Source organism: Scleropages formosus, chromosome 15 (assembly GCF_900964775.1).
Source record: "Scleropages formosus chromosome 15, fSclFor1.1, whole genome shotgun sequence".
NCBI lineage: Eukaryota > Metazoa > Chordata > Actinopteri > Osteoglossiformes > Osteoglossidae > Scleropages > Scleropages formosus.
This window is the reverse complement of record NC_041820.1, coordinates 2,898,807-2,926,522: the sequence shown is the minus strand read 5'-3', so window position 1 is coordinate 2,926,522 and position 27,716 is coordinate 2,898,807. Positions and strand designations below refer to the sequence as shown.

At 49.3% G+C, this 27,716-nt stretch overlaps 2 protein-coding genes across 10 annotated transcripts in view; one reads left to right on the top strand and one right to left on the bottom strand.

The window, feature by feature from the left end:
• The first annotated feature begins 100 nt into the window (after positions 1-100).
• Positions 101-10,658, top strand: mocs1 (molybdenum cofactor synthesis 1). 5 transcript variants are annotated; one of them, XM_029258722.1, is made up of 12 exons: positions 101-400; positions 3,351-3,471; positions 3,548-3,715; positions 4,990-5,154; positions 5,486-5,737; positions 6,449-6,560; positions 6,661-6,773; positions 6,894-7,004; positions 7,095-7,215; positions 8,540-8,602; positions 9,016-9,027; positions 9,227-9,701. In XM_029258722.1, exons 1-12 carry the CDS (start codon positions 248-250, stop codon positions 9,519-9,521), a joined length of 1,686 nt encoding a protein of 561 aa, XP_029114555.1. In that variant the 5' UTR covers positions 101-247; the 3' UTR covers positions 9,522-9,701. The 5 variants fall into 5 exon arrangements, with proteins under 5 accessions (XP_029114555.1, XP_029114557.1, XP_029114554.1 ...); XM_029258724.1 differs by having other exon boundaries at positions 5,676-5,737; positions 9,227-9,291; XM_029258721.1 differs by lacking the exon at positions 9,016-9,027 and having other exon boundaries at positions 5,676-5,737; positions 8,540-8,587; positions 9,227-10,658.
• A 6,571-nt stretch (positions 10,659-17,229) lies between these two features.
• The window catches only part of daam2 (dishevelled associated activator of morphogenesis 2), an 87,892-nt gene continuing 77,405 nt past the window's right edge, over positions 17,230-27,716 (bottom strand). For all 5 annotated transcript variants that reach the window (XM_018731385.2, XM_018731376.2, XM_018731401.2 and 2 more), the window contains 6 exons: positions 26,934-27,102; positions 26,727-26,834; positions 26,414-26,474; positions 24,030-24,161; positions 19,927-20,097; positions 17,230-19,413 (listed from right to left, as the gene is read on the bottom strand). In XM_018731385.2, coding sequence (XP_018586901.1) covers positions 19,195-19,413; positions 19,927-20,097; positions 24,030-24,161; positions 26,414-26,474; positions 26,727-26,834; positions 26,934-27,102 — 860 coding nt within the window. In that variant the 3' untranslated portion in view covers positions 17,230-19,194. The remainder of the gene's footprint in view (positions 19,414-19,926; positions 20,098-24,029; positions 24,162-26,413; positions 26,475-26,726; positions 26,835-26,933; positions 27,103-27,716) is intronic.

The window sequence follows — 27,716 nt, the reverse complement described above, 5'->3', positions numbered from 1 at the left end:
CTACACTTCCCAGGGGAAGCGGAATTCCAGTCTCAGCTGATTGGTCGAGCAGCACGCCACCCCCCCCAAATTCACCGTTCTGATTGGCTCACGTAACTCAGACGTTCCTGGCGGGAGGGACGCGGTTCTACTCTGAAGTGCGGGGTCACTCGTTTGGGTACTTCGTGCGCAGCGCCTCCGCCCCACCCCTCCGTCTGTCACTCGGACCCGGGACTCGGCCGCTCGGATAGGAAAAGACGGAGACATCATGACGCTGCGCGCGACCCAGTTCAGCCCGCTTTCCCTGCCGACGGGACTCGCGAGGGCGCTCGCGCCGCTGTGCGCGCGCTGGTTCTCCAGCGCCACGCGAGAGGAGGACCGAGTGGAGCGCCGCCTGGAGGCGCGTGCAGCGTCCGCGCAGGTGAGGCGTGAGCCGTGCCCGCTGCTGGCGGCCGCTCCTCGAACTGTGACTCTGCTGTGTGTTCTAGTGCTGATGACGTGTGTGGCGCCCGCGGGCCGCCGCCGGTCCCCGTGCTGAGGCAGTTCGCTCGGCGGGTGGTGGTGGTGGGAGGGATATGATTCTCGCGCGGGGGCCCCCGCCGCTCTCGTGCTGGACCCCCCGCCGGGCCTCGTGACGTTTCGGCCGCCGCTTTAAAATAATGAGCGGCACGTGCGGCTCACACCGTTTTACTGTGGGGAAACTTCAGTAACAACACTGGTCATAACTAGAAGTCGGCCGGTTTCGGCGACTGAGGCGCAACAGGTGAGCAGTCGCGCGCACCTGCTGAACTAGTAATAAAACAGCGCAAATAATAATACTCAATATACTACTAGTAACAGCTTGCGCATATCGACTGAATGTGTGTGTGTGTGTGAGAGAGAGAGAGAGAGAGAGAGAGAGAGAGTGCGCGCGCGCGCGTCTCTCCTCTGCTGGGGGTATGAACTTTACAGTAGTAAAGCAGCCCCGAGCGCCGCTGGTGCACAAACTCCACATAATAATATTAAGATAATTTTTATAACTTCCTTGCTTTGTCCAAAATAAATGAGCGTTATATAATGGGCTTTACTCTGATTTACCCGTGTATAGAGCAGCTAACAGCCCCGGGTTGTGCGGTGACCCGTTGACCACTGCGCCCCCAGAGGCCACTGGTACTAATAGCTGGTGGTTTGAGGTGCCGCCCCGCGCTGGAAGGACTCGGGTCCGAATCCCACGTCCTGCTCGGTTTAGGTCCTTTTACCCTGATTTAATGAGCGAAAACGATCCTGCTTTCTAAATGGATAAGTCACTAAAATATTTCTTACTTAAAACACTTAGTAACACACTTTTCATGTGTGTCACAATAAGAACAGATAATAATATCCACTCTAAGATTTGTTACCAGCACTGAAAATATTGCGACAACAAAGGAGATATTTTTACGCTCCAGACCGCGCTTTTGAAGTGTCAGGTGAAAGAAAAGTGTAACAGTATTAATAGGAAAAGTGGCAGATAAAAGAATTAAAAAAATATGAATAATAATGCTTAGAGACGGGAATGGAAAGATTGAGTTGAAATTAACATAATAGTTTAGTTTTCAGTGAAATTTCCATAATTTGGCGCAGGGATTGTTGTGCGCCGTGTGGCACGGGCCGTGCGGAGCTCTGCCTTTTGCTGACGGAGACGCTTCATCTTCCGCCGGTTTTGCTCCGCCGCACCGCGGTACGAGAGCTCGGGCCGGAAGCGTGTCGGACAGAGGCGCGCGCGAGGAGCAGCGCGTCGTGGGTATTCCCTAGCGATGGCGAGCGGTCATTGCGGGCGCCGAGATGCGGGACGCTCGCGGTCCTCCGGAACGCTCGCGGTTCGCGGGCTCGGCTTTGAACCGATAACCCGGAGGGCGGAAGGTCTCGTGCTCCTCGGAGAAGAACCGGAAGGAAGGCACGTTCCCCCTCGCGTGCATCAGCGGTCCAGGAGGGCTGCGCTCGCGAAGACGTGACCGAGCGGCCCGTGCCGGACCGCTTCGACCTGGTCTTTCCTGCATTTAATCGCATTGGACCAGAGAATGTGTCGGTGTTGGGGACGGTACCCAGTTTCCACGTGGAGAAGCTCAGATGTAGCCCGGCGAGGAGGAGAAGAGGGAAGCTCTTGTACCCAACTACGTACCGACCGGCTGCTGTCACGCTTTACGCGGTTCAGCTGGTGATTGTGCTCCCTGAACAGAAGTGTTGTTCCTTCTCCCCTGGGGCTGGAGCTCCTTGGTTTAGACGGGGACGCGTCGCGTCTTCCGGGTTATCGGTCGCATTTAGCGAAGCGTCCGCACGAAAAAACTAAACGGCGCGTGACTTCGGCGAGAGAGAAATCAAAGTGCTGCTCCGCGTCTTGTCGGCTGTGGAACCGAAGCCGCTGCGCGATGTTCGTAACTCCAACGTCCCTTTTAACGTCCAATCGGTAAAGACTTAGTAATGCAAACATCCCTCCTCTGGAAAATTATTGCATGTAGTCGTAATAAATTTTTTTTAATAATGAACTTTCAGTTGTAATGTTTTTATTTGCGTGCTGGATTAAAACTGGTATAAAATGTCAGCAGAACCGTAGCGATTGCTCACCGATTGCCACCGTAAACGGGCACCGTTCACCACGGTCTTATTGATCGCCGGTCACCCGGGAGACCGGACGCCGAGCGTAGACGCTGCGGAAGTGAGTTGAACCGAGGCGGCCCCGCGCTCCCGTTGTCGGTGCTCTTTACCGCCACTTGTCAGCCGGGCTGCTAAACGCAGGTTGCGCAAGCCCCGCGACGGAAATTTCAGAAAAGAAATCGCTCAAGAAAATGTAACGAAAAATGAACAAACTAGAAAATGTCAGCGCGTTTAGAAATCTGTAACGCGGCTGTTCCAAACGCGAGGCGCGGGAGTAGTCGTGTCCTCGGCCAGCATCGTTGTCCAAAGACACGTCCTGCACGGAAAGGCGCTCCGCACACACCGGGGCTGTCCTTTGCCTCTTTACAGTCTTTTACCATACCGTGTGCTGTTTACCAGCTACGCTGTAATAAGTGGTGATGGAGTGGGCGTGGCCTCTTCTGGACGACGCCCACCATTGTGTGGGGGAACTTAAGCAGGGATCCAGGAATGTGTGAAATTAGGGACGGATAAAATTCTTTTGTAAAGCGAGCGGTGACCCAGGGCCGCTGTTTTCGTGTCCTTACTGTCCATGTAAGGGACACGGTGTAATTTTAAGACGATTTTCCACTTCTGAACAGAACCTCAGTGTGAATCGCGGACCACCTGTGTGCGATTAGCGTACGAAAGCGAGGTGCGAGGACAGCGGTGCTTTGGTGAAAATTTAAAGGTGGCCTTCTGGCCCGGGTGCCACCCGGTTTCTCTCCGTCTCCGTGCAGGTGGGGGCGCGGAGGCGAATCCCGGACGAAGCCCCGCCTTTCTCGGCCTTCCTGACGGACACCTTCGGACGGAGACACCGCTACCTGCGCATCTCGCTCACCGAGAAGTGCAACCTGAGATGTCAGTGTCGGACCGAACCGTCGGCACCATCTGCGTGTTGGGTGATGGGTTCTAATGTCTGCCCCCTCCCCCGCAGGCCAGTACTGCATGCCGGAGGACGGCGTGAAGTTGACCCCACGCGGTCAGCTGCTGACCACGGAGGAGGTGCTGACCCTCGCGCGGCTCTTCGTCAGCGAGGGGGTGCAGAAGATCCGGCTCACGGGGGGAGAGCCGCTCATCCGGCCCGACATCCTGGACATAGTTGGTGAGAAACAGCGTCGGGATCTCGCAGACACACACACACACCCAATTCATTTCCCTTTATTGATATAGCAAAGTTGTTTAATTTTTACTGGTAAAGCAGAATATTCAACTACAGTAGTAAACGGTGGTATTTAGTGTAGTAAGAGTTTGTCTGTTTCCACATGCTGTTTCCTGTTGTCACTGTAATGGGAGGCCGGTATGCTGTGTGTGTGTGTGTGTGTGTGTATGTGTGGGGAACCTGCACCGTTCCCTCAACCTTGGCTGCCACTTATCTGTGTGGCGCCGGTGGAGCCAAAGCCTCCCGCTGCCGTGGCGCTTTTCTCCTCTTAGTCACCCTGTTCCGGTGACCCCGGCGCTGCACGTTGAGCCCCAGACGTTTCTGCACATTTGCCAAATGTTGCAGTAAATCTCGGCGGCAGCCCAGGGTTCGCGCCATGTTTCCGCCCCGCGGCCCGGAGCCCCAGAAAGGCCTTGAAAGCAGGTTTACAAAACATACGGCAAGCGTCTCGTCCAAAGGTCCACGCGACCGGCTGTGTTTCTATGCCTCTTCCGCCGAACGTCTGCGTGCGTTTCGTTTTATTGGGGTGTTAACATCGCACCGGTCTGAAGTAAGTCTTCAACTCAGTGACACAGGGAGCTGTGAGAGCAGTAGGGGGCGTAGCGGTTAGTGGCGTCATCGTCTGGTAATATGAAGATTCCTTTTCGAATCCCACCGCCTGGTGTTGCGCCCTTGACGAAGGTACAAACCCTGAAACGATGCTGTAAAAATCAGCGTAAGGAGTTAAACGCTCGGTCCCCTTGAAGAAAAGAGGCCGATAATAAATTTTACCGTCAGTCGGTTTCATCCTCCTGGTCCCTTGTGCAGTAGAGCTGCTCGTGGCGCTCGAACTTCAGTGGTCGCTTCACTCCTTTTCACGTGACCGTGGACGGCGACGGAGGGAAGGGAGGCGATGGGGGACGTCTGAGACGTGCGGGAAAGAGTCCCCGCCGCGACTCGAGCGCCGGTCACGGGGGACATCGTCCCAGGGTGCGACGACGGTCGACTGGGCGGCGACTGGCATGCGGCGCTGCCCTCCGTGACCCGGCGGCCACGTCCCGATGGCTTGCGGATGCGTCGCACGAAAGACGGCGCCGCTTCACCGTGTCCCCTTTGTTTGGGTCGCGGGCGCACGTCGATGTGTACGTTTCGTGCCGTTGTTTTGCGACCCGTTGTTGCGTAACACTGCCGTTTACGCACTTCGTCGTCCTTCTGCCGCTCCCCCCGTCTCTGTTCAGCCGAGCTGCGGAAGCTGGAGGGTCTGAAGACCATCGCCGTGACGACCAACGGCGTGAACCTGGCGCGGCTGCTTCCGGGCCTAAAGAGAGCGGGTCTGGACCTGCTCAACGTGAGCCTGGACTCGCTGGTGCCCTCCAGGTTCGAGTTCATCGTGAGGCGCAAAGGTACGGCTGACCTTGTGCCGTTGACCTCGCCTCGTTCCCGGATGCTTTGGTGTCGTCTTCCCCGAGAGATCGGGCCGGAACCTTCACGCTCGCGTGGTGGGCGGTTCCTGGAAGCCTCCTTTCCTGGCCCAGACGCGAACCACCGCCATGTGCACTTGAGTGCTCTTTAGCAGCCCATGAGAGGTAAGGGGCGGAGTCTCATCCGGGGTGGACGAGATTAAAGCATCCAGGAGCGATGTCAATGTAAACGTGGTAAAATGCCCTTTGTGATTTCTGTGTGATGAAGTGCCGCTCATTTGAAAGTTGTTTCTCCTCTTGGCTTGAACATGAGTCCCAAGTAGGAGGGAGGTTCTCCTCAGCCGGACCTCTGGGAAGCTCCCCGAGATGGTCCTGATGGTCCTCGTGTCTCCTCGCCGCGGTTACGACCGAGAAATACTCTGCAGGCCGGAAGCGGTGTCTCGTCGCCACACGGCCGAGTTCCAGTTTTCGTTTGGGGTTTTAAAATCCGTCGTGTTCCTCAGGGTTCCACAAGGTGATGGAGGGCATCGAGAAGGCTATCGAGATGGGCTACAACCCCGTCAAGGTAGGCGCTCCTTCTGCAGAAAGGGCATCGAGCCGCAAAGGCGCACGAATCGGTAGATGAGGAGATAGAAATACGAGTGTGTGATTACGATGTGGGAGGAAAGGAGGCCGCAGCTGTGTGTTTGGTGTCTCGGAGTCTCCAGAAATTCCGGGAAAGTCGCCGTCGCTGAACGTTCGGCGCTCGAGAAACGAGCGAAGATCCAGGAAAGCGTTTGGTCGAGAAGTAGGACGCGTAGCGGCGGAGAGCGTGAGCAGCGCTTCAGGGGCGGAACACGAGTTCTGATGTGGCGTCCGTTGTCTGTATTAAACACTGTGTATTCGTTGTTTTTTTTTCCCTTAAATGACTTTTAAATCTAAATATGTTCAGTTACTGTACCCCGTTTTAGTGCGAAACTCTCTGAGAAGCTGCGTTCAGAGGCGCTGTGTTGTTATGATATCAGGGACAAGTCAGCGTTCGCTGTCATGATATTTGTCTTGTTCTTCATTTACTCCCAATACTGTTGGACTTGCTGCATATTTTATTGTTTTTATTACTTACAGGGCACTCATTTTTCACCACTGTCCTGCTCCACTGACGGCCTCGCTAAGGGAGGGCCTCGCAGCAGTAATTATTTATTAATAGGGCACCCCCCCCAACCTCATCCCTCGTTTGAACGTCTGTTTTCGTTCGATCGGACAAACGTGAGTCTCTGCTCGGCTTCGCCCTCCGCAGGTGAACTGCGTGGTGATGCGGGGCCTCAACGAGGACGAGCTGCTCGACTTTGTGGCCCTGACGGAGAAGAAGCCCCTGGAGGTGCGCTTCATCGAGTACATGCCCTTCGATGGTGAGCGCCCGTCTCTTCCCCTGCTTTTCCGCGTCCTCAGCTGCTGGAGTTTGTCCCGAGGACTGCTCCGCGTCCCACCTGACGTGTGCCTCGCCCTCAGGGAACAAGTGGAACTTCAAGAAGATGGTGAGCTACCAGGAGATGCTGGACCGGATCCGACAGCAGTGGCCCGGCCTGGAACCTGTGCCCGGAGAAGAGGCGGACACGGCCAAGGTGAGCGCCCCTCTCCTTTACCGTGGCGCGTGGCCGGGTGGAGCTCGGGCCGAGACGTCGGCCTCAGGACCGGAGAAAGGCCGCGGTGATGTTGAAGGACATCTCTCTTGTGCCTCGCAGACTTTCAAGGTTCCTGGCTTCCGAGGTCAGGTGGGCTTCATCACCTCCATGTCCGATCACTTCTGCGGCTCCTGCAACCGGCTGCGCGTCACCGCAGACGGCAACCTCAAGGTGAACCGGGCGGCGTGGGTGGGAACGCCGGTGCCGGAGAGCTTGGGGTCACCTTTGTCGTCTCCGACACGTGATGTTCTACGTCCTCAGGTGTGTCTCTTCGGCAACGCGGAGGTGTCTCTCAGAGACTGTCTGCGCTCGGGGGCCACGGACGAGGAGCTCCTGCAGATCATCGGGGCCGCGGTGGGCAGGAAGAAGAAGCAGCATGCAGGTACAGCAGAGATGGACATGGAGTCCATGGGGTTGTTCCCACGGAGACATGTAGACATACTGCAGTGTAGCTCCGTAACTCAAGTGAGCACGAGTGGGACAGGAAGTGTGTTCGTAATTTGATGTGTTCTTACTCCAAAGTCACTTGTACCAGTGGGGCAGCTGGTAACTGTAGTGGAGTGGTTAGAGCTCCTGCCTTTGGACCCAAAGGTCACAGGTTTGAATCTCACCTCCAGCTGTAGTACCCTTTAGCAAGGTACTTACCTGGAATTGCTCCGGTAATATTACCCAGTTGTATAAATGGGTAAATGATTATAGTTAGCTATAAGTCGCTTTGGAGAAAAGCATCAGATAAATGAGTAAATGTAAATCACAGTCAATAAAAGGTTAGTAGTGCAGATTCGTGGGTTTGGTTCTGTAAAAAGTCTGATATAAGTATTTTTTTTTTTTTTTTTTTTAAATGTGAAAGACTAATTTTTATCACCTTGAAGGCATGAAAACTTAAAAAAAAAGTGGGAAAAGACATTGTTGTAACATGACGGAACATAAAAATACCGTAAGGTGCAGGCTGGTGATGGATTCATCCCGTGAGTAACACTGAGACTCAGGAACACCAGACGCGAGCTGTAAACACTGTGGAAGCGAGTTGAATTAATGCGAACCCACACACTTACTGTGCTTGGGGGCTCTTGGCTGCCATCTATTGGTTCGGAGGGTGAGCGCAGTTGCAGGTCCCCACTGCGGAGAAGAATTGTAGAAAGTGCACAGATGAGTAAAATGTGGTTAAAAGCAGGTAAAGCGGAAAGCGTGCATATCTCGGAAAATTCATAAGCCCGTTGTCTGAAACGAAAAGAGCCAGCGTGTCAGAGCTAGAACCCGCTAACGCCAGGGCTGTATATCGTCGTCATCCCTGTGAGCCTTCCGCTGTCTGTCAACGTGCAGCAGAGCGCGACCAGAGCACGGTACGATTCGGGAGCAGGGAACCTGACTGGCGCACTCGCGTAATTAGGGGAAGTTTCGCAACAACCGCGGGCAGCTGTTGAGGTGGCGTCCGTGGCGTCAAACTTGAGCACGCAGTTAGCTTTGATACAACTGTGAACTGTCTTTGCGCTCTCGGTTAAGGTACTCGGTGCCGTTTACCGCAGTGAAAGTCCACAGGTGAAAACGAGGCGTAAGCGGAGTACGCCGTCAACGTGGGTTTGATGGGGACCGAAGAGAAAGGGACCTCTGGAGTGTTTCGTGGTTAGATGTGTCACTCAGAATCTCTTTGTGTGTGTGTGTGTGTGTGTGTGTGTGTGTGTGTGTTCTCCTGTCCTCTTTCTCAGGGATGTTCAGCATCTCCCAGATGAAGAATCGGCCCATGATCCTGATTGGTGGGTGACGGCGCAGTACGTACGTCTCCCGCCTCTTCCTCTCCGCCGGCTGCTGATGCCTGTCAGAGGGAGTGGGGGTTGCGGGGGGGTCCGGGGCGGGTGTTCTGCATCGCTTCATCGGGAGCATCGTTCAAACTTAAGTGGGTGTGTCTGCAAAGGGGTGGGGCTTGGCTGGGCATTCATGGCAATGATTGGTGGATGCATGGGGGGGAATATCATTAAGGGAAGGGCTTCAGCAGAGCCGCATGAACAATTACTTTTTTATATTTATTAATTTAGGAGACACTTTTCTCCCAAGTAAGGTACAACTCAGCAGAAACAGAAACGCTTTTCGCCAAAATTCATTAATTTATCCACCTGATGTTTTTCTCTAATGCATCTTACAGTGCTAAACTACTTAGTACAGCTGGGTATTTTTTTTTTTACAGTATCAGTAAAAGGTAAGTACCTTGATCATGTAGCAGGGACTCGAACATGGATCCTGTGAGTGGAAGACCAGCTCTACACCCTATACCTGCTGCTTCCTCATCTGGCATTATTATTGTTTTTATCATTATTTTATTCATTGATGTAACACTTTTGGACTTGATGTCCCCTTTGAGTAAAGATGCACTGCGAACCGTCTCCTTTCTGCCCCAGGTGGCGCACTGCGGAGGGTCCCGATGTCCCCCGGGCCCTCCGTCCCCGCAAACCCCCTTCCGTCCCCTGTGGTGCTCCCCGAACCCGTTTCCCTGGAATGGCACCGTCTCTGCAAGATAGACACACAGTGCCTTACGAGCGGCGAGGCTCTCGCTGGGGCTACGAGAAGTTCCGGCTCTCGCGTCTCTGGCGATCCGTCCCCTCCCCCGAGGGAGCTCCCCGGACACATGAATCCTGGAGGATTCTGGGATTGTACCATGTTGAATTTCGAATCACGCACAAAAAAGCCTTCTGAGCTTCTCAGGTACAGCACTAGTCGTGGTCGCAGCTTGGGGGCGCCGCTCCGCCATCTCGGCAGACCCTTTTGCGCAAACCTGCGGAACACCAAAGACGGTCTCCCGCTCCGGCACGCGTCGAGGAGGGCGTGCGGACACGCCTCGGACCCGCCTGACCAGCTCACCCACACGGACCCCCAGGGCCGCGCCCGCATGGTGGATGTGGGCGGGAAGCCGGTGACCCGGCGGACGGCGGCGGCTCGCGCCACGGTGCGCCTCACACCCAAGGCCTTCCACCTGGTGAGGGAGAACCAGCTGGCGAAGGGCGATGCGCTGTCCGTGGCGCAGATCGCGGGCATCATGGCTGCCAAGCAGACGAGTGTCCTCATCCCGCTCTGCCACCCGCTGCCGCTAGACAACGTTCATGTCGCCTTGGAGCTGGTTGAGTTGGACTGCACGGCTGTCGTCACGGCGACCTGCCGCACCACAGGTCGCACGGGAGTCGAGATGGAGGCGCTGACGGCCGCCGCCGTGGCTGCGCTCGCGCTCTATGACATGTGCAAGGCGGTCAGCCACGACATCATCATTTCAGACATAAAGCTGGTCAGCAAGACGGGCGGCCAGAGGGGAGACTACCACCGCGAGCCCTGAGCCCCGACCTCCTCCTCGGTCGCCTCGCACAAACCACCCCCCGTTCGCAGGTCACAGGTCCTGTCCTTCCAGTCCGCCAACTGCTGGCTAGCTGTCTAGCTATTTATCCAGCATGCCAGATGGTGTGTGCCGCAGATTGCTCGATGACCCCGGTAGCTCGCACAGTACTGATCCAGGTATTAATGAGGTTGTGTGTCACAGCCTCATCCGCTGGGTCACGCAAAGCGTATTAATGTGGGATGGGCTTACGGCAGGCATTCGCCTGCTATTCGTGAAGCTGTTTACACTGTGAGTGTCCCTAGTGGCCAAAGCCAGTACTGCACCTCGATTACTCGCATCGCGTACAGGATGATTCTCTGGACGCTCCCGTCGCACTGCTGTTCAAACGTGCGCAGGTATAACGGATGTGACACGGATGTTTGGAAACATCTGACCTGTTCACGTTTGCGTTTATTCATTTATCTGATGCTTTTCTTCAAATTATTTGCGATATTAAGCTACTTACCTATTTACAGCAGGGTAACTAGGGGTAAAGTACCTTGCTACAGCTGCAGGTAGGATTCAAACCTGGGTCCTTTGAGTGCCTGGCAGCAGTTCTGAGCGCTACATCACCTGCTGCCCCATTTTACAAATTCATACAGTTCTCGTTGGACAGATTTTGATGGTCCCTCCTCTGTAAACAGAAGGATAGCGTTGGACACGCTGCCCTGGTGTCGGCATTTACCCGATCAAAACCTCTGTGATTAAAGCACCGCAGCTTTTTATTTCAAAGGGTGTAAAAACAGGGTGATTAACTAGTGTTACCACTGCGAGGATTCTCAAAATGGAAAATTCCTATTTGAGGTCGTGTATCAAGGCGGGAACCTCAGATTGTCTACAAGGGTTTGCTCTCGAGGTTTTGTAGCTGGAAATTTCACTTTTTCTGTTAATTCATGCTTTTTCGCAGATGAACTTGGGGAAAGTGCTCTGCCAAGGCTGTCGGAGCTGGTTGCCTGTCCCCAGGTTCGGGGGAGGAAGTCGATACCGGGTTCCCGCCGAGCTCCCGGAGAGACGCGACAGTCGTTTCACATTTTCACACTGTCTTCATTTCCCAGTTTTATGTCCATCACTTTCAGCTCGAGTGATACAGTGGCTCCTCAACTTAGGAATACAGTGGGGACCACTAGTCTGTTGATAACTACAGAGGCGTTACTTCCTTTGGTACATTTACAGGTTAGGTTCTGTAAAAATCTGCGATAGTTACAGTGAATAAAGTGCTTGTAGGATCTTTTTTAACCTTTAAGCTACATTAAAATTAAATCTAATTTAAAGTCAGCATAAAAAATAAAATGTCAAACTCGTGTTTGGTGCCGGTTGTTGACGTATTGTTGACTTCCCGTTTTCTCTGCACTTTCCTCCGCGACCGTTGGCGCTACTCGACTCGCCAGCACTCAGGAACATGAGAAACGGGCTTTGAAATACAGCGGCAGTGAATTGAATTGAGACGGGCTCTTACTGCTCGATCGGTGCGCTTTACTGCCATCTATTGGCTCGGCAGGTAAACACAGGTTGCATTTGTGCCCGCAAGTTTATGGATAAGTGGGGGGGGGGGGGGTGGATGCACAATTTTCTAGCTTTTTTTTTTTTTTTAGGACAAAATTTTCTATATTTGAAAACCTCTAACTCATAATTCTTAAGTTGAGAAGCCAGTGTACGGCTGTTTACTGAAAATGTCTTTGAAAGGTTAAGATGTGAAGAGGCTGAAAAATGTCCTCAACCACGAGTTTTCTGAAGATACTCAGCTCGGTATAAAGGTGGATCTTCATCATTTTAACAAGAAAGTCTGTGTAGTTTTGTTTTTAGAGTATATGTGAAATCTACTGCACAAGTGTCTTTTTAAAATCAGTATTAAAACTATGTATATTTGATAACATTTTAGAGGCTTTGTTTATATTAGTAGCAAGATCTTCTCATTCACTGATTTTAAAATTGTACAGAAGATTAAAGTATGATGCAGAAAAGGAACTGGTAGGGTAATGTGGTAATTCTCACATTGGTGGTGATTCGCTATGCACGTAGTTTTTCAGCAAGTCTTCCGGATATGCTCTTTTACCGTTGTCTTGAATCATTTTGAATTATGAATACAATGAGAATAAACTCTAAAGGCAGAACATCTATGATCATGAATGTGAGAGAATGCTATAAGATTCTATAATGTCATGACCAGTTTGATTTTTGTACCCTTTAAGGGGTACGAGTGTAGGGCTCTCTGGGTCTTCAGGCCTAATTACTAAACCGCTGTGGTGCCAGAGGCATCCCATAATGCACTGCTATACTTGTCTTATTGCCGGTTCCCACACATCCTCTTGGCCTGAGATGTCGCTGCTGACAATGACGTGGCGAAGGTCTCGCTCAGTCCACACACGGCTTTCTGCGTAACCTCTGCCAGCACATGGTGTACAAAGCTGTGCTTGTTTACCTGCTCAGATAATAAAACTTCTAACAAGATGCCTTTTTGTCTGCTGGTTTTAAAACTGGTTGTTGTTAAGCCTGTGTGATTTGTTCTATAGTCAGATAAAAATGAAGGATTATTGACGGGTGATAGAAACTGGATCACAACAGACAATTAATGGAAGGACAGAAATTGCTGTCAGTCGGTGTTCGGTTTTTGTATCTAAAAGATACTCTACATTTTTACATGTTACAGTAAGTCAACGAAATGCAATGTATGCAAGGTACAGCACCAGTGGATGGAAAATGCCCTGCGTTTACTGCAACAGCAGGACTGTTTTTCCCATAAGAAAAATGGGAAATGTTTCACATGGACTTGTCACAATTGCTACACTGAGTTTCAGCTGTTTCTGGATTGCATTCGGTCAACTTTTCAAGGTCTGTTCTCTCTCACCGTTTAATAGGTGTGAAACATATTGGTTAATTTGTATACTGGTGCTGTATTCCCCGTACGTTGCATTTGTATTTATTCATTTTTTCATTCAAAGCAACTTACAATGTGACGCTATTTACCCAGATGTGTAATTTTTTTTTTTTTTATTGGAGCAATTTTACACCAAGTACCTTGCTCAAGGGTACTACAAGTGGAGGTGAGTCTCAAACCTGCACCCTTTGGAGTCCAAAGGCAGCAGCTCTAACCCCTGCTAGTGTAGTTTTTAAGTAAAACTTGTAATATTTTTTGCAGCTTTTTTCAACACGTTTTGAGTTAAAATGATTATCATCTGTAACTGTACGGCTAGTAATGTATCTGGAGATCTGAACTACTTCATGGAGCAGTGATGCACCAGAGCGCCCTGTTCACCTGGTAACCGCTGGAGGGCAGTGTTGCACTCTGGTAAGCAAAGTAACTTTTACCCCAACAGTGCTTTTTAATGCCGTTTCCGTAGGTCGTGTTTTTAAATATTGTATTTTTATGCTTTATAGCAAAAGCAAAGGAAACACTCGGCGTAAAGGGACAAAGTTTTGTTTTATTGTAACCCTACAAAACGACACAATGCGAGCAAAAAAAGAAACTAAATAAAATTATGGTAGAACATAAAAAAAAAAAAAAAAAAAAAAAAACTGAATCCGAACCGCTCGTTCTCATACAAGTGAAACTGACCAGCAAACACGGACAGTATAATTATTTATAATCGTCATATTTTTATAGAACATTTTGTTGTATGTTGTGTATGCATACAAAATATAGCAAACTAAATAAGGCAAATAAATAGAGGTACAATGTACAGGAAAAGGAACATTCCTTGACTTTTTTCCTTTTTACCTTTTTTTTTTTTTCCCCCAACAACTACAACGGAGTACAAAAACGCTGAAGAGCTTTACAGCTTTCACAAGTTATTTCCTTTAGCCGAAACCCTTACAAATAGCAACTTTCTGTACAACTGGTTTCAAATGGGTGCAACTTTCCTCCGGGCGCACGGAAGTCCTGTGTACGCGCGTTACCAGGGGGACGCGAACGGAAGGAATGGAAGCGCTCGCGCGTCACGCTGCGGGAGAGAATGACGAGCGCGTGTCGCGACGCGCGGCCGCCTTTCTTCAAGGGTCTCGCAAAGTGCCGCGGCCTTGTGGGCGTAACAGAACACGAGCTACGGGACAAAAAACAAGCAAAGAAAGAAACAAAACAAAAAAAAAAAACGGGGCCTTCTCAGCTCGCCTATGAGCGGCTGGGAAGTGCGTCGCGCGCGCACGTTTCCCGCTACACGGAAACCGGGTCCAGCTCAGCTGAAGGGACGGACGGACCCGTCCGCACGCGCCAGGACTTTTCCCGCCAACGCGCCTGAAGAAACAGGCCGTTCGTGTGTAACGTTGTCGCGACACAATAACACTGTTGAGGGAGAAACCTCAGACAGCCCCTGGTATTTAAATACAAAAATAAACGGGTGAGATTTCCTCTCTTTTATATATTCCGTAGTATCACATTACCACAACACTATTAAATTACATTACAAGCTGTAAGTAGCCATGAACTGGTAACAGTGAATGGAAAATAAACCGTCCAAAAGTATGTTTGTGCCGCGTGAGGGAAAGGGCAGGTCTGCGTTTCTCTCGGCCCGTTATTCACCCGTTCGTTCGCGCAAGTACTGGGTCTGAATTCTCAGGGTCCCGGTCCGTCTGGGGGGTGTGCGAGCGCGCGTGTGTGTGCGTCTCTCGTCTGGACAGCGTGAGGATGTTCGCAGCGGGACGAGGGATGCGTTGGTCTCGGGTTGTAGGCCGGGTCCCTCTATGGACGGACCGGACAGCTTCGCCCTCAACGAGAAGCCAGACTTGTGAGACTGTGCTGCGCGTTAACCGCTCGAGACGACAGACCCGATAAAGCCATTAGTACCTTTGCGTGGAAATAACGTTCGAAAGCCTGCTGCCGGACTGCTCGTGTGATTTGGCACTTTCTGGAGGTATGATAAATTGGCGTTCACTTCATACAGACGGAACAAACATCTCTAGATACAATAACACATTCATACGCGGGTGGGGTGGGGTTGAGGGCCCATACGAGAAATGGAGTGGCCGTCTTCACCACGACATGAAGCGCTTCGGGGACAAATACTGTCTCAGGTCAGTTGCAACCCATTCAAACGGGACTTTTTTTTGTCTTCGTTTTTTCACTTTTCTTTTAACCAAAGTGGTTCTCCGAGGGTAGAATCTCCCTCTCAGCACCACCAGGCCCACAGCCAAGGTACCGGTAAGAGCGAGAGGCACTTGAAGGTAAACAGAATGTATAAAAACAGCAGGAAGGTCGGCTGAGGAGCACCTTGGGTGGTGGGGAAGGGGTGACAACCTGAGGTCTCTGAATTTCCCCGACACCCCCCCCCCCCAACCCCTTTCGGGGGGAGCGTGAGAATGAGAGACCCCCGGGATGTTCAAAGGTAATGAGTGCAGATTCTGCGCACAGTGACCCATGTATAGCTAAACTTTAGTCACAGTAGAGGTCCGCAGATTGAGATTTGATTTTTTCCTTTTTCTTTTTAGTTTCTCTTGCGAATTTCAGAATTTTCATGCTGCTCGAATGCACACGCAAACCAACGACTGAAATGTGACTTGTGCTTTTTGCCAGCATGAGACAGAAGTGATGTGCAGACGGACTCTTCGGGATGGCGAGTACCTCCGACGCGGGTTCCCAACTTCCCTTTCACTGGGTGACTGTGCCGCGACCTGCACCACCTGAAGGGGCCTGACATTTGTGACACAGGTGGTCTTCGACTTACGACGGGATTCTGTTTTGACGACCTTGTCGTAAGTCAACTGCAGCATTAGACTCATCCCATTACACTACATTATATGAACCTTAAGGATATATAAATAATTAAAATACATGAATTTTATGCTGTATAACTGGGCTTCGTTACATATTTTTCCATAATTTCACACATTTGTGTCAAAAGGATAATATATAAATACAATAAAGTGTAAGTGAAACTTTTGTAAATAAATTCGCTGATAGACGCACTGACTGAGTCGATAAGAAATGCGGTGCCTTGCGGCAGTGCAACCAGCCAGTGTTATCGTACAGCAGATGGAGCGGTCAGCGTAAGGCAGTACAACCACACTTGAGATTCGAAAATAACGCAATGAGGTTGTACAGCTCTCCTAAGTCCGGGTCACCCAAAATCGCTTATGTCGCATGTCGACGACCACCTGTAAATGTCTTCCTCTTACGGTGGAGCTTAATGTAGAGCTCTTTTGGCCTAAGGCTTGAATAGGACAGAGGGCTCGCAGACCCAACCCTTGCCTTCACTTCCACTCACACACTTTGACTTCCACTGTCCACATGCGACGGTCGAGTTGACCTTGTCTTCGCCGCCCTGGCTGGGTCACATTTCTTTAGTGCGATCACCCTCTCTGCCCATGGAGTGTGGGCTGAAATCCTCTCATTGAAATCCTGTCTCTCTCCAGGTTGCAGCCTAGTTGAGCTCCATTAGCTAACGTTCATGGAGCCATTTCCTCACCCGGGGGGTGTTCCTCTTGAGTTCTTCAACTATGCTGTAATCCCATCACAAGGAATAATGACAGTAATTTGTAGTGTCCCTTGGACTACGAGGAAGATACGGAAGAGCCCATGACCTTTTGTCCACAACTCACAGCAGTCCAGCCAGGTGAATGAGTAGGAGGGAGAATTTTTGTTTGTTTTTTCCACATGTTTATAAAAGGTGCTTTTGCTTTTCTTTACATACTAATACAGGTGTTCTGAAAGCCTGTGCTCCATTCTCTTCAGTGGTGAACAGTCCCAACAACTGGTGCTTCTGCTCCTTCTTTTATACCTCCAGCTCATCCCCACAGATAGGAGGTGCTGTGAGCTCGACCATACGTTGCTAGCAGCTACTCCTTCCCAGAAAAGTTTTGCTGAAATTTTTTGCTTCATGTGGGAGTTCCATTTTTTTTCATGCAGTGCAAACTACAGCGAAGTCCAGAACCCCAGGAGCAGGTCCACGTTTGGCTTTAGTAGCCGGTCCCACTATCCGAGTCGCCTTCCCAAGACCGCTGCTTGCCCAACCCACACAACCCATGCTACCCATGTCGTACCCTGTCCCCTCCGTCCTCCTGCAGCTCCCAGGCACCAGGAGAAACACCAGAACAAGGCAAGTGTCAATGTTCATGCAACCTTTGTCTTAGCCAAGAGTAAAGTACTAGAAATATGTAGAAATTAAACAAAAGAAAATAAAAACTGGGAGGGCTGCGGCATGTTGTCCTTGTTTTGTTCCTGGAGTTTCCTGTCTGCTCGCTGTGGGAGGAATCTGCCTCGAACCCTCAGCCAAAATATCTGGAGGCTGGGAGGCGAGGTGAGGGGGGGCTTCCTCTAGCACTTCCCAGCTTGTGCTTACTGTTCTTTATGTCCATTGTTTTTGGTGTGCTTTAACATCCTCATTCACTTAACCGTCCTTTAAGTGCTGTCAACAATACCATGCTTAACTTACAAAAATTATGGCAGAAATTTAAAAAAAAAAAAAAAATCCACCAAACATCGACGAACTGTGACAAGCTGTGAGAACATCAATGAGAACATATTATAAACGAGCAACATTACAAATGCTGCGTATTAACTTCCATTCTTCTATCCAGAGCGGGGGACTGACTTGTTCCACAGCTCAGTGGTGATTGGTTAATTCAGGGTTACCACAGAGAATTCAGATGGTAATTAAAATGGCCATGAAATAGGGACAACAGAGGAGGGCAAAGGAGAAGGGTTCGTTGGGGTTGTCTTCAGTACATTTACAGTGCAAACAAGACCTGGACACTAGGATTGGAGGGGATTCTGGCATAAAAAAAATGTGCGGGACATTAATTACAACAACACAAAATAAATCCAAAATATGACTAACAACAACAATCATGAATTAAGAATATAAAACAGAAAAAACACTTAAACATAACACCAATCGTTAATGTTAGCATGTCCACTTCTCTCTCTCTTTCTATATATATATATATAAATATATAAATGACTTCCTATTTGCATTTTTTCGTATTAATAACCTTTTTGCTTTGGCACTAGATAATGCCGTAACATTTATTTTTTTATTTATTTATTTTTTTTTTTAACAGTTGTTGAATTTGAAGTATAAGATAAATGAATTTGACCCTTTATTCCGATTCAGTTCCGTCTCCGAACATTTCTGGCGGCCTTCTGCTTTTCCCACGAGTGCCGTGCTCCCTATGGAGCACCAGCTGGGAGGTAGTCCTCAGGAACGCTTGGGAAGAAGAGGCACTTGGGAAACGGGATTCCACGTTCTGACCGGGCCCCTCTCGTCCCCAGTCTGCCTGGGTGCGACCAGGTGTCCCATCTGCAGGCGACACCCTCCCGACTCCCGTACTTCCAGTCAGCTGACAGCAGCTGCAAAGCATGATGGAATCTTCAGCTGCAGTGGCCAAGTACTGCATTCAGAGTTGAGTCTGTTGGGGTTGGGATGGAGGAGTTCTCTGCTGCCACCCTGGCTGCTCCTCCATGCAAGTTTGGAGATCTGCAACCCAGAAGCCACTGAGCTCCACAGTGAATAAAGAAAGCGCAGTGGGGATCTGCCCCCTACAGGATGTTTTTGTCACTGCGTGAGGACAAGGGAAGGTAAGATGAAAGGAGAGGTGATATCAGAGGGGCCTTCCAGCCTGGAGCTCCCAGACGTAGCCAGGTTCCGAAATGAATAAAATTGTGACTCCTGTCACTCTGAGTGGGACTGGCCAAGCCTGTTTGCACAGAAGACTGGGGTATGACCCTCTGGCCGGTACCTTGCCACAGTAGGTGGTTGGGGGACATCAAGGCTGCTTTGTTCATATGTGCTAAACAGCTGCAGCACCAGCTGGGTCTGGGGACCTCAGATTATGCAGAAAAAATGAAGGTGCATGGGGGAGGAGGGTCCACTCTCTCATGAGACCTAAAGGTAGTCCCAGTATGGGTACGATCTGTCTGGCATCACACCTCTGCTCAGTTCATGAAGTAGGTGGGGGCAACGGGCACGGATAGTGGAAGTTACATTTTGAATTCCCTTCAGACGAGTGACACTGTGCATCGCTGGCTGATGCCCCCATGAGGCTGGGTGGGAGGGGACGGTTCTTGGTGACTGGTTAATAATTGACCTTGGTGATGGGCCTTTCACGGCCATTGCCGTCCAGCAGGTCTTTGCCAGACCTTTTGCGGTTGCGTTTCAGCTTGGACATGTCCTTGTCAAAGACCTCGCCAGAACGTAGTGCGGACACCAGGTCATCAAACTCGCCCACCTCCTCTGATGTGCTGCTGCCCGTGTTTTTCTTTGATCTCCGTTCTCGCTCCCGCTGGTCTTTCAGCTGGACGAACAGACAGGGAGAAGGATAAGTAGGCAGCTCAGTCACAAACTTCTAACTGATCAGTGTTCCACACACTACCACCGGCCTTTCGTTCGTCTGTGAGGGATGCAGGATTTGCTGACTGAGGTACAGCATTAGCTCTTAAGGGCTTCATCCTTTTATTTAATTGACCGAATAGTAAGTCGCCTCATCTGATACTTCAGGAGTCATTCAAACAAAGTGTATTTAAAAAAAGGTATTTTGAAAAGTGAAGAGTCACAAAGCTTGGAAACAAACTGAAATGCATCCTGGATAGTGAGACCCTTAAAATGAGACTCAAGTAATGGTCTGAACCAGTTTTTGGTCTGACAACAGGCCAGCTACTTTACAGCGTTAAACCTACGGCATGTCAAGTGATAATTTTCCTTCTGAAACCTGCAGTACTGCGGCAGCCAACGGACCATTTTGGTCCTGTTTTTCAGCTTTGATAGTGGGTGGTTGTGGTGGTAGACCAGGGTTTCTCCAGATGCTCACCATTGCTTCCATCCGTGCCCTCCTTTCTTCCTCATCCTTTCGACGTTGCATGTTCTCCAGGTCCTGCCTGGCTTCGCTGAATGACTGCAGGAAGGTGTCAAAGATGCCAAAGAACTCATCAGGCTGCATCTTGCCCAGCTCCTCGCCAAAATGCCTCAGGGCTTTGGCAAACTGAGGGTAAAGAAAGGGGTAGAGGTGTAAAGTAGAAACAGTCAGATGAGCAGCACCAAAATATCACAAAATGCATCAGGGTAGAAGGGGAGCAGAGACTCGTGAGACTTCAGTATACCACCCTCTCCTTCCTCCCAGCTGGCTTTGTGCTGATACGATTGGACTGTGGTTCCTGCAATAGTGATCCCTCATGCCAACTGTCCTCTTTTTGCCCAAGCCAAAATTCCTATGGTTGAGGCTGAATGAAAATCCATTATTCAGCAGGCGTGTGCATGCACACAAAGACACACACATAAAACCATGCACAGCCATTTGTCCCCTTTAGCTTGTCATCTTGTGAAGGCGAATAGCCTGCCAATTATGAGTTCCATGTGCCGGTCCTCTCTCATGCTTTGCCAGCTGCCTCATGCCCTATGCCAGGCTCCCGTGGGTCTTGGTCCAGACTCTGCCACGTTTTACAGACTGTCCTTGTTCATGGGACCAGGACCACCGTGACAAGTGCCAGCGTCTGACCCAACTCTGTGGCTACTGGTGCTTTCCGTCATAATACTGAGAACTGACACGGCTTTATGTGTTCTGTTTTCCAGCCTCTAGAGCAGGCATCAGACCAGTATTTGTACATGTGTAGTAATGAATTGTTGCCATCTGTCCATCATATCCTCATCAAGGTATGTTTAATTTCACTGCCCTTCCATTTGGCTTCGAATGAGCACCTAGCAGTTTGCACTTTCGATAAATGACCTTATGCTGGCTCTGCTTGCTCCCAACTCACATTCTTCACTCACAACCGACTGATATGTTCTTGCTGATTTATGTTTTCTATGTTTTTACTGGAAATTAGGGCCCCTAAAGTTAAACCTAGACAGTTATCGTGAATGATTTTTGTACAGGCTTTGTGGAACAACTCGGTATTTAGATGACATTTATCAGTCTCTCACATATTACATTTACATTTATTCATTTAGCAGACACTCTCCTGCAAAGCAATGTACATGTCAGAGTGCATTACATCAACAGAAGGGAAGATTTGGATGCAGACATGTGATTCTCCAGTACAGTCAGTTTGTCACATTCTACCATATGAACCAGGATACATCACATGAGTATCTGCATAAAAGTTTATCTATTAAATATGCCTGCAGGATCCTTGTTTATGGGTTGCCCCAGTGCTCAGACAGCTCCTTGCTGTGTGTTCTGTATCACAGCCATACAGACTGTCAGTGCACCGTGTAATTTAGGCTTATAACCATCCCCCATCCCCATTCCTCTGGCTTCAGGCCGAATCTTCCTTAGCAGCATGCCTCACCCTATTCTAAATCTGGAACCTTTCCCTGTTTTTAATTGACCTACAGTCCATTGGATTGAAAAGGACAAGTGGGAGCAGGGGTCATTTTCAAAAAGTTTGTCATTAAAAGCAGGAAGAATGCAGAACAATGGACTGTGGCAGAGGTTAAAGAAGACGACAGTCTTTTTTTTTTTTTAGCTGGAGGATGGAGAGATTTGACCCCGTTGGATACAGCTCGACACTCCTTCCGTTAAAACCTTATGGGCAGCCAGCAGATAAGTGGTTAAGGACATTCATTTTTTGACAATATGTTCGTAAAGGCTGAAAGGTTGCTGGTTCTCTGAGGGGCCCTGGTCCTGTATCCTTGACAGAAGGCCTTAACTCAGATTGCGTCGGTACATCTGACTGTATAAGTACATAAAAACTGTAAGATGCTTTTGAATAAAAGTCTTGACTAAACAGAGCAACAACCGTTCCAACCACCCAGCCTCATGGGGGCATCAGCCAGCCTGTCCAATAGCCCTATAGTCCTGTGTTTCAGGTCTGTGGGCTAGCCCCCATCAGTGCCATCCCTTATTGCCATCCCAGCTGCAGCCACATCGTGACAATTTCCCAGAAGGTTCGGCACTGAGGAAGGAGATGCATGGCCAACTGTCAGATTGTTCTGGCTTTCTTGGCCTTTGTAGACTAGTCAATCTTAGGTCAGCATGAGCACACACAGAGGCCTTCTGCATATTTACAACAAACTCAGTAGCCTCCACAACCACAGGATTGTTTTTTTCTATCACTTTGTCTTTCTTATAGGCAGACCCATAAAATCACACCCATAAAAGACTTGAACCATGATAACACCCACAGAGGTATAGCTGTAAGTTACTACTGCAGTGAGCAAACCTCAGTCTTACTACATTTGTACTTTACCTGGAATCCCGCTTCACAGAATAAGGAGTTCAACAAGGACACCCAGAGCTGCTGTGCTCCCAGTTCTTGCCCTTGGCATTGCAGTAACATCCCAGACTGCCTCTACACAAGGAGCCTTTATTGGAGAAAACAGCTGCTCCGAGACTTTATCAAATACGACAGAATCAATATTGTGTGGGAGTGTAATAACTGGAGAACCTCCTGGGAGCTCAGGGCAAGCAGGTGCTCACTGCCAACCTCCTGAACCCTTTCACCTCCAGTGGGTTAGTGGTTCATTGCCCCTTCTACATCTTCTCTAATCCAAGAACCGAGGCGTGTCGGAGGTGAATCATCCATTCCCTGTGAGCACCGATATTTATGCACAGTTCAAGACTAATGGTGCTGAGAAGGAGGGAGTGGGCCTTCTAGGGGAAGCTCAGCTAAGGGAGAAGAGAGTTCTCTTTGTTTCTGAAGACTGAATGGAACTTGGGACAGCCATTTTCCTGTGATGCCCAAGTGCACTTTATGCCAGGGCTTTCCTTGAGCAAACAATTTTAAGGAACTGAGGAAAACATTGAGTTTCTGCATAGGGAACAGCAGTTGGTCTCCCTGGACACAGCCATCTCACGTGTCCAGTTGAGTCATTATGGAATAGTTTGTAGAGACCCTGTACCTCTACAGTCCTTTCACTTGCTCCACCTCTTTTCACAGCTGCAAAGGGGTATGGATGAGAGAGTTGGGTTTTGGGATCTCTTCCCTACGTCATCACCTCTTCTGGCACTGGTGTCACCAGAGCTCCAGCCCTCAAACACTCCTTTCATGACTGTGGAGTAATCTAGCAGGGGCTGGGCAGTGATGTGGGGTGAATAAATCCCACACATACATAGACATACATCACCAAAGACAAAAGGAAAGGAGGGGAAGTTGGCCCTGGAGATGGGCTTCCCTGGGATGTTTAAGTCATTACACGGAGCTGTGATAGACAAAGGCTGCACTCTGTTCTCCCCTCCCTCCCGTTTCTCATTCTCTGGATGCCCCCTCCTCTCCCCTTGTCCCGTTCCCGCTGTTTGGCCATGTACAAGGTTGGCGGGAATTCAGGCATCCTTAACGGGTCGACACTGAAGCCCCTTGGGGACCGTCCCAAATCCATCCCACAAAGGGAGAGTTGGGGGGGAAAGAAAAACGGGCCTGTCCTCACAAAGAGGCGCTCTGCTTCGGTTAGCTGTGCTGAGAGGTCCTGGCGCGAGACCACTGTCAGCCAGTCAAGTGTTTGGGCCTGGGAAAGTACCTCAGTTCACTAACTGCTTTCACAAAACGGCACATTGTAAGCAGAATTATAAATTAAAACTGGAGGGAAAGTCGTGGACTTTTGACTATTGTGCGCTCTTAGGTACGATTTCTTTTAGTTGTGAAAAAGCCCTTTGTAAGTTATTCCGAAGTAGTGGGGAGAACTTGGGGTAAAACGGGTGTGCAAGGGGACTACTGGCTCTTCCACACATGCTCTTGCTGGATCACAGGGTTCGAGGTCTATGTATTGCTCTTCCTTCTGAGGGGTTAAAAGCTTCAGCCACATCCACCCTCATCAAAGGCGGGATGCTGTTTCTCATGCTTAACATTTCCACATTTGACTAACCGTAGGCCCATCGCTGCCAAGGACCAGGTGAGGCTCTCCGTGCCTCTTTTCAACAGATAAATATGAAGAATTGACCTCTGGCTCCAGCATGGTAAGGAAGGAAAAGTTCTGTACCTTGTCCTTAGCTTCGTTCAGCAGGTCCTCCAGCTCAGAGAAACTAAAGCTAGCCACCGTGATGAAGTCGCTGACCACGGGGACGAACTTATCTCCGTGATCTCGGACACGGCTCTGCTGGTAGTGGAGCTCCTGTCACAGGTAAAGAGAGACATTAATACCGTAGAACCTTCGTTATCCCGCACATCTTCACTCATCTGAAGCATGCAAGCCTTTAATCGCATTGGTTACCCTAGACTGTACATTGCATGTTATTGATATCATCTTCCTCGAACTCAGATATGAAACCGAGAAACGGCTTAGACGTGCAGGGTTCTCGTTGTGTGACAAGTGATCAATGCCGATCAGGTGCAACAGGTGAAGTAGGAACACCTGATAAGCACCCGGCTGCACTTTCGTGTCCTTGATCACGTCTCACCTTCGTCCTCATAGTCCACCACACCCGGCTGTAACTATGGACAGACACTGAGGTTCCATCTTTCAACACAACATTTTTTTGCACACCCTAAGCACCCCATGACATTCATGGCCCAAACGATATGACAAGTGTAAATCCGGCACTAAGTCCTTACTTCCCCATCCGGAGCCAGTGATTCGTTTGGCTTCGCATTTATTTGCATCTGTCTGTTTTCCGATTTGATGACAAACACTGCTGTATTATTGCTGGGCTTTGACAAGGGGAGGGTGGTATTGGTTGGGAAAGGCAGATGGCAATCCAAGCCCTCATCCCTTGTCCTCCCTATTTGTAGCTGCTAAGACGCTGGCAGATTTGGAGTAGGCGAGTGGGATTCCTCAAACTCCATCGTGGCACTCTGCCGCCGCTAACTGCTTCCCCCTGTAACCAATCTCGGTCCTCTCCTCTTCCAGAAGATAATTAAAGGCATGGGGAGAGCCCGTGGCCAGGAGCGAAATGCCTGCACACACGCATTTGCAAAATCGCAGGCTCGTTTCCATGCCTTTGGCTGAGGATGATGACCAGCAAGACTAGAGCATCGAGCTCTCGAAATTCAAATGGTTTGCTGGCTTGTTTCCTCTTTTGTAAGTGGATATTTTGCAATGATCTGCAGGTCGAGAATTGTCCGTTCCACCTGAAGCTCTGCATCTGCACCAGCTGAAACATCTCACAGGAAATGCAGCTCATTTCTCGAATGCTGTTGTGCAACGGATCCTTCTTGGTCAGAAGCCTGTTGTGGCTTATTGTTTGCAGATGCCTGGCTTATGTCTAGCAGTGAAATTGTAATGTATTTTCCTATACTTAACATTCTGCGAAATCATGTGTCTAAAGAAGAGTATGTGTTGCTTTTCGATAATTACATAGATAGGACGTATTTAAAATACAAATCACATTTTTTTATTCTTTTCCGATTTTCAATTTTTATTGTAGAAGGGGCATAGAATGACGCACAGTTTGTGCTGCCTTGACTGTTGCTAACCGAAATCTGTTTATGAATACGTTACGATTGCGAGCCGAGCGATTTGGAAGGTCTACGATAGTTTATGGTCTAAATATTGAATTATGAAAAAATAAATTTGCCCAAAAGAATCCTCGACAAGGAACATGTCGGGTGAAATTGGGTCGCCTTAAGTTCTTTTTTTTTCAAACGAGCATGGTTGAAGTGGAGTTGAAGGAATTAAAACATGAAAGCGTTCTCTTTTTTTTTTAAACAGCTGTTTAAAATTCAACGAGTTTTTGCAGAGATTCAGTGAACTTGTTTATTGTTTTGTATTAGTGCGCTCTTAGTGTTTGGTCTGCATTTTATTGATTAATGCTGTCTTGTCTGCCCAAAGTCCCATCAGGCCCCTATTTTCTGTTTTTGACCCATTTGTGTCTCACATGTTTTTAAGATTTGTTTCTATGCAGTAAAATTACTGGGGAAAGTTTTTTTTTGATAAATGCCTTTATTTTTTATAGTCGAACAATATTTCCTGATCATACACAAAGTCAGATTCCAGGGAATGAAATCAGTGAACCTGACTGGTTATATAATTATTCTTTCTAGGGGCTGTCCATCCATCCGATTTCAACAACCGCTTGTCCTAGTCAGGATCGTGGTGAACTGAAGGCTATCCCAGAAGGACGAGGAGCAAGACTTAGGGAGATACACCCTGAACGGGATGCCAGTACATCACAGGGTAACTGCCCACACACACACGCTGACTTACCCACTCACATTACTGGCAGTTTCACATCATCAATTCACATGAACTGCATGTCTTTGAGAGGAAACCAGAGCATCCGGAGGAAACCCATGCATACACGGGGAGAACATGCAAACTCCACACAGACTGAGTGGGATCAAACCCACACTCTCTCGCACCACCCAGGTGCTGTAAGGCTGCAGCACTCTAAGAGACTCTCTTATTGTTATTGATTGATTACTCACTGCTTCCAGAGCTTTCAGTCCACTTTTGATGCTGTACACCTCCTTCTCCAACTCAACCAGACTGAAAGAGAATGACAGTGGTATGGTGAATGTAGAAAACCAGGAGACGGGAAAGTTCTCTCTTTTCTATCAGGTTTGTTTTACTACTGTCTCCTATACCTTCTTCATAAATTGCTGGTTTGCTTTGTGAAGTCATCATGCCCATTAATGTGTCTACAGTGGCGTAACACTGTTTCAAGCCTCTAAAGTTTGTTTAGACCACCTGGCTTGTTTAACATCTGAATGCGTGACTCTCGTAACTCGCGTGACTCACTTGACTTTAGCAGCCTCTGGTATACTTTGCAGATCCTGCTGTATGTAGAGGATGTCTGGGTAGTTCTTCTCAAAGATCATGATCAGGTAGTGCAGCATAGTGATGTTCCTGGAGGACACACCCAAGTATGCACATTCAGACACGTTCACTTGCTGGTGTGTTGTTGTGGATCACAAGCGCCACTGCTGTCTTGTGGGGCCCTCTAACCTGTCTATGCTGGACTTGGTGTCTACGATCTTGTTGAGGCTGGAAACCTTGAACCCATAGGCGTTGCCCCTCTGACCCTTGTTCATGAAGTTTCCGAAGGCTAGGACCACCTCCAGCGTCTGGGTTAGCCGCTTGCTCCGCGTGACCTCCCGTGATGCAGACAAGATGGCTGTGGAGAGAGGAGGAGACAATGAGGAGGCGGAGACACTGGGTGGCACAGGTAGTGAGAGGGCGGAGTAAATGAAAATTCTAAATTTTAAGCCCCTCAAGGGAAGAAACGAGCAAAACAGCGAAGTCCTGCATGCACGATATTTGGGAGTCCTTCACTGGGCTCGACCCGGGGTCCACTTGCCACCTTTCACATTGGGGGTCCGTGTTTTTGAGGTTGGTTTCTTCATTGGGGGGAAATCGACCAACCCTTGTCCCACTCTGCCTCTGGGAGACGGTGCTCACAGGGTTCGAGCACTTCCGCTTGTGAAATAACCACCTCTGACATCATGCGAAAGTAATTAAAACACACTTGAGGTCCACATTCAGCTCCAGTGAACTCGTAAAAAAATACTTTAAGCTCATATTGCAACTTTTGGTGGCAATTTAGTCTTAAATGTTCATTAAGCAGCAGTATAACAGCGGATAATTTATTACTAGTTGATTGTATCCGTGGTGGGCCAGTGTGTCTGGAACTGACTTATGCTTCAACCTTGAACTAAGACAACGTTCGGAAGGATATGGTTTTACTTTTCCATCATCTGTGAAAATGTCCAAGGACTTTGCAGGAACTCC

What these genes read in the sequence shown, in the direction of transcription:
- mocs1 (XM_029258721.1), top strand. Translation starts at nt 248, where the DNA reads ATGACGCTGCGCGCGACCCAGTTCAGCCCGCTTTCCCTGCCGACGGGA. An exon ending in GTTCATCGTGAGGCGCAAAG is followed by an intron (nt 5,155 to 5,675) that starts GTACGGCTGACC and finishes CGTGTTCCTCAG; the next exon opens with GGTTCCACAAGGTGATGGAG. An exon ending in GAAGAAGAAGCAGCATGCAG is followed by an intron (nt 7,216 to 8,539) that starts GTACAGCAGAGA and finishes CCTCTTTCTCAG; the next exon opens with GGATGTTCAGCATCTCCCAG.